Source organism: Corapipo altera, unplaced genomic scaffold (genome assembly GCF_003945725.1).
Source record: "Corapipo altera isolate COAL_440 unplaced genomic scaffold, ASM394572v1 44, whole genome shotgun sequence".
In the NCBI taxonomy this organism is placed as follows: Eukaryota; Metazoa; Chordata; class Aves; order Passeriformes; family Pipridae; genus Corapipo; species Corapipo altera.
In genome coordinates, this window is record NW_020884880.1 from 20,590,151 (window position 1) to 20,596,328 (window position 6,178).

The 6,178-nt window shown below is 45.5% G+C and overlaps 1 protein-coding gene across 1 annotated transcript in view; it reads right to left on the bottom strand.

Annotated features, from left to right (window-relative positions):
- The window catches only part of TRIM71 (tripartite motif containing 71), a 54,889-nt gene that overhangs the window by 47,841 nt on the left and 870 nt on the right, over nt 1-6,178 (bottom strand). Inside the window, exon 2 of the mRNA XM_027639351.1 lies at nt 5,734-6,172. Within this exon, the coding sequence (XP_027495152.1) occupies nt 5,734-6,172 (439 nt within the window). The remainder of the gene's footprint in view (nt 1-5,733; nt 6,173-6,178) is intronic.

Below are 6,178 nucleotides of genomic sequence, written 5' to 3' on the forward strand. Positions count from 1 at the left end.
AAGTCATGTTTAATTAATGTCGTATAATGTATCAGATTATCACCAGCAGCGAAACCTGACAACTTTGCTGTATTTACCCTAAAAATTTAAGTGTATTTCAGCATTAGTCAAAGTAAAGCAGAGAAGGTTTTGATTCTGTCCAGTGTGGTATTAAAGCCAAAAGTTTTCATTCTCCTACTAAAGAGAATCAATTAAATAAAAAAAAGACTTCTGCATGCAGGGAAGAGCCAGGACCTCAAGAGGTGACTCAGCTAAAAGGAAGGTAAGGCAGAGTAAACCAAGAGGTAACTGTTTAGCACCAAATACCTGAACATTATTGTTAAGTTAAAAAATAGTGTGAAATTAAAGACTATTAAAACCCCTTATCATTCTGAAGATGTTAACTCCACATTACGTAGATCACATATGAACAAAATAACTTAGTCCCTTGCTTTTTTCACCAGGAAAAAAAATAAAAAGGAAAATACAAGCAGCAGTAACTTAATCTGAAGCATTGTCTTCAGATGGACACCTGTGTGTGCATTTGCATTTGATATCAGAAGTAAAGACACAGCAAGTATGACAAATGACAGGTGCATCAGTACAAAGGAGAATACAGGATTTCTCACATATGCTAGAAGTATGAATTCCTCTAGTTCATGCACATTCTCCTCTAAGGCTGAAGCCATAGCAGTCACAGCACCAGCAACACAGTGAAGTATTGCATATTAAGACCAGGATACACTCCTAAAGTTTTTAATCATTTTGTTAGGAGGCAAACCCCCTAATCATTAAAAAATGGAATAGCAAAAGCCTGCATCACATTTGTATCACATGTTGCAGTTTCATATAAGTAGCCCTTGAGCAAGAGACATGGAACTGGGAACACAGGCATATTCCCTTTGCATTAGCCAACTGTTTTGGTGAGATGTGGGTGACTGGCATTAAGAGCACCATGGAGTAAAGCTCAGCATTTGGCAGTCACTGCAAGACATTACACAAAAGCAACCATGTTTAACCTACCATTCCTGCCTAACTACACTATTCCTTTTTCTCGTACCAGTTTAGCTTGGGCCAGATTCCTCTGCAATTAAAATAAACTTATACCAACACTAGAAGAAGGGAAAAAAGTTTTCTGGTTTGTCATGTTGAGTTAAATTGGCTCAGAGAAGCATCTCCTGAGTGCACGCAGCCAAGCCTGTGAGAGGAGGAATTGAGATCCCCTATTCTCTGAGTAGCCACGAGATGTTAAGACAGCTTGCTCCTTCCTATTGTGAAACCAGAGCTTTACCCTACATTAGAGCAGCTTAGACATAAATTTAATCAGCAAATTTCTCCAAGGTACCAGATAAGTAGCTTTCCCTTCAGTTGACAGTTATGCATTTGAATGCCTTCCCCCATACCTGCACATTCCTCCGAAAGTTGCATCTTTTACAGTGAGTAGGACAATAAGAAGGAATGCATTTCATTTGTAACCTAAAAAGACAAAGAATTCAAGAATATATGGAAATCCAGAATTCAATAAAGCAATCTAATTTAACAAGTCTTGTCTACATGCATTGACAGCCCTATGAACCACTGACATGCACTGATCTGGCAAGAAACTTAGGAGTTTGTGAATTAATCTGATCGGTTAAGATCCTGACCAAAGACAGAACTGATGCAAGCAAAAGGAAGGAACAGAGTGGCTCAGAGCAAGCAGAAAAAGACCTTACAAATCCTTTCTTGCAGTGAAGGGAGCCATGGTGCTACAGGGTTATGCCTCTGTAGAGCAATATGAGAAGAAGAGGGTCACACACCATTAGGTTGACTGAATTTGGCAACTCCACACTTTCCCTACAAAGTGTTAGAAGTCTGCTATTGAAGTGTTTTGACCATCCACCACTTATCACCAAATGATGCTAAAGCACACAGCAGCTGAGCCTTGGCATAATGCAGGCATTACTTAATCTGCAACTTGTCGTGTTTTCCACTTTCTGCAAACTCACTTGGATCCAGGTAGTTTATCTACAGAAGCCAAGTGTCCTACAGTTGTTTCAACTTTTTCTGAGATCATGGTTTAGTTTGCAGCCTATTGATATTTCTAAGAAAAGAAAAACAGGTGCTCTTTCAGTCTGAGAGATGAAACAATCAAGCACATTCTGCATTTTGACTTATCAGTTAGCATATTTTATTGAAATACGAGTAAGACTATGGTAAAATCTTTTTCTAGTTTAAAGTCCTATTCTAGTTGGGTTTATCACAGTAACATCTAGTTACTACTGTAGCATTGACAGTTATGTCCACACAACAAAGGTGGCCAGACAAAAGAAAAATTTCGGAGTTGCAACATTGTTACTTTTGTAGAATGCTTTGAAACAGAGCTGAAGCATTTCCCCTGCTGCCGTGGTAGGATTTTACCTCCGACAGTGAAGTTTAAAGTCGTGAGCAACCAGACTAGATTTCAATAGCAGCTCTATGACAAAAAATTGCTTTCCTCCTCCCACCTCCCCACAGCAATAGTTTAATCACTTACTTTCATGCATCGCTGTAGTATTTGCAGGCACTGCCACCCTGAAAGCAGTGTTCAGGGTTCCACTTTCTTTAATGTTTGCCACTACTGTAACAGTCAGTATTCTCTGTTTTAGAGACTGTATGCACTCAGAACACGAGGCAACAGCTCAACTGAGACCAGAACCAACTCGACTAAAAAGAGACTGCTCCAGACATCCCAGTTAAGATATGAAATCTGCATTTCTCAGCATTCAAAGGATGACCAACTATCCTGATCTTGTCTGGCAAATGTGGATGTGTAGTCTTGTTCTGAGACTTGGAACACCCAGTAAGTAACCACCCACAGTGTTATTTCCCTTCTCACTTGACAGAGTCACAAAATAGGAGTGGAATGAGGAAAAATGATGGGGAATGGACAGTGACTCCCAGGTGGAGAGGTGGAAAGACCAGAGACGAACAGGACCAAAGGTAACAAATCAGTAGCGGTGTTAGGACAGGAATATCATGTTCTAGGCAAGAACATAAGGGAGCCAGTAACTTTTGTTGATAAAAACCTCAGGGACAGGGTCAAACTCCTTATAACTCATCTCAAACAGGGTGAGGAGGATATATCCTGGGGAAGGAGAAACTGCATCCAAGAAAACTACTCTTTCCAGCAGCTCACATATGAGATCTGCCTGTGCTCAAATTTTATCTGCATGACATTGGTCTGAGGGAATATCCTGCTCACCAGCTTTTCTCACTTATACATGGAGCAGAGACAGAGTTTCTAACTACTAATATTAAGCTTTCAGGCTACCATTCCTGTCTTGCATTTTAGGTTTGTTTTTACACTATTAGCCAAACAAAGTACTTAAGTGATGCATTAAGTACTCTTCTGGAAGGCTGCCTTTCTATTATCGTTGCTTTTATGAGGCTATAAATAGCATTCTTAGAAATAAACAAGCAATAACCCTCGCAGCTTTGCAGCCACTTTTTCCTCAAAAAAAGTTGTTCATATCGCCCATATTTTTAGCCGAAGTGAGAAAGATTACAGCGTAAACTGTTCCCTACAGTCAGTCTCTCCCAAACAATTTCCCCTTGAGTGAATAACAAGTACTTGGAAATACTCATCAGGTACACCTGCATTAAGGAACCACCAAAACCCACTAATCAAGAACAATAGTAGATCATTAATTCGCAGAATAAAAGCCTTTTTTAAGTGGAGTTGAAGGCTTGAAAACCCTTACTTGTTTTAACACAATTTCTAGGTCTACAGGACACATGAACACCCAAAACCAATTCTGTGAGCCATGCACTCTTTTCGAAGCACACTGTTGAAAATAAAATTAGATATGTAAAATAAATTAAGCTTCTTTAAAAGTTACTTCTAGAAAAGCTGTAGGGTTTAAGCAAGGCTAGAATATCTTTGTTCCCTTTGCAATTTTCAGATTTTAAGTCCACAAAATACCTTGGAGCTCCTGTCCCAAGTACTCTTCACTAAGTAATGGAGAATACATCACTTTAAAAGACAGATATTTTATGCTATGGCCAAAAGCCGTCAATAATTTCATTTTACACACTTCAACGAGAACTTTCATACTACTGAGAACACAAAAACTACAAGCTTTTCAGCCTATACCACAAGTCCAAAGTTATACTCCGAAATGAATGCAAAAAGCTAGCTTTTCTACTGTCTTAAGAACATCATGGCTCATTTCATTCTGGTTTTCAATATTATGTGTGTGCTCTAGGAAGCCCACTAGCAGGAAGATACTTTGATACCACAAAAAGCTGTAAGCAGCCCAACTACAATACCATTGCTGGGTTGGATTTTTTTTTTTTTAAAACTTCACTGCCCATCAAGTACACCTCACATTCTCCAAATGTCAGTTTAAGGTTTTTTTTTCCACAAAATTCGTACTTAGTTCTCTGACACTAGCAACTTTAAGAAACAAAAAATGCTCTTCCAGACCTTCCTAGAAAAATTATTTCTGAGGTACAGCAATATTCGAGAAGATAGAAAGAGTGCCCCTGCAAACTGAAGACAAAGGCATCGCCAAATTTCCCTAGGCTAAACACCTTCATCTATCAGTTAAGCAAGCATCCCACAGGAAACTCTTGTACTACCCCTGTCCTCAGGCAGATTTTCCCCTGAAGCCCCTAGTTGTGCTGTCCGATTTCATACTGGGAGGGAACTACATCCAGCACTGAATTTACTAGAAAATTCCAGCAAAATCCCCCGCATTGACCCCCAGAGCAGAAGGGGGAAGACAGCAGATCGCCATTTTCCAGCCTCAAATGAAAAATCAAGTTTCAAACCATCACAGCAAGAAACTGTCCCAATGAAACTTAAGACACTTTCAATACATTTTGAAGAAGCCGCTGTCTCTTTTAAGCTCTATAGAAACAATAGTCAGGGTCACCAGAAACAAAATTTAAAACGCTTTGGTTTTGCAAGTTAAGACCACATTAAGCAAGTTCCCGTTTTTGTATCAGTAGATGTAGCTGCTATTCACAAGGGTGACTACCTCTGCTAACTTTTGGACTACTTTTTATTTATTTATAAATAAATAAGCAAAAAGGAGTCCTTTCCTCGATTCAGTTATCTTCCTTTCCTATTTATTCGTTTTTTCTTTCTCCGATGGGTTACACGCCGAACACAGTTGTACAAAATACACTTCACTTCGCATTAGAAGCGCTAGGAGCTCGGGGGGGAGGGGAGGAGCCTCCAAACTTCTCTCCCTTGCATCTCCACGGCCCCACCACCCCTCGGTACGCGCCCGACAAGCTCCCTCTGAGGGGCAGCGCCCGCAGCAGCCCGATGACCCCTCCGCAAACCGCGCACAGGCAGCCCAGAGCTCCGGCGACCGCCTCCGGGTACAGCGTCTCTCGCATCTCGCAGAGGGCCCCCCCCCGGCTCACCTTCACCGCCTCCTCCTCCTCCTCCCGGGCGGCGGTGCGGAGCGACGCCCGGTGGGAGCAGGGCGCGACCAGGACGCCGCACGCCCTCCCCCGGTGTTCCAGCGGCTCCCGCCCCCCGCACACGCCGCTGGCGGGGCGGCCTTGCCCCCAACCCTGAGCCCCAAGCCCCGCGGCAGGAGCCCAACGCCTCCGCGGGCTACGGGAGCTCTGCGGCCGGTCCCCACCGCCGCCCGCCCCCCGGGAGGCAGCGATGCGGGCGGGGGCCCTCTGGCGCCGGCCAGGGGCGGGAGCGCGGCCGACCCCCCCCCCATCCTTTCCTCCCTCCCTCCCTCCCTCCCGCGCCGCGCACCGGCTCACCTCGTCGTCGTGGTGCTGGCAGTAGCTAGCCCGGTCGGGGAAGACGGAGAGGATGTTGTATGGCGAGGCAGGGTAGGGCGGGCTGAGGGCGAGTGGCGCGGCGGGGCCGGCGGCTGCGGGGCCGGCGGCGAAGCGCTCGATGAAGTGGTCCTTGGTGAGGCGGACGCGCTGGTGCGCCCGCACGCAGTTGTCGCACAGGTGCTCCTGGCAGTCGAGGCAGCGGGAGCTGGCGGCGTTGCCCTCATCGCAGGAGCTGCAGCGGGGCTCGCCCTGCCGGCTGTGGGGCCGCCGCAGCAGGAGCGCCGCCGAGCCGCCGCCCGAGGAGGAGGAGGACGAAGACGTCGAGGAGGGCGCGGCCGAGGCGGCGGCGGCGGCGGGCGAGGAGCCGGCGGCGCGGGGTGGCCCCGGCGGCGGGCGGCCGTGGTGCCGGTTGTTGCCGCCGCCG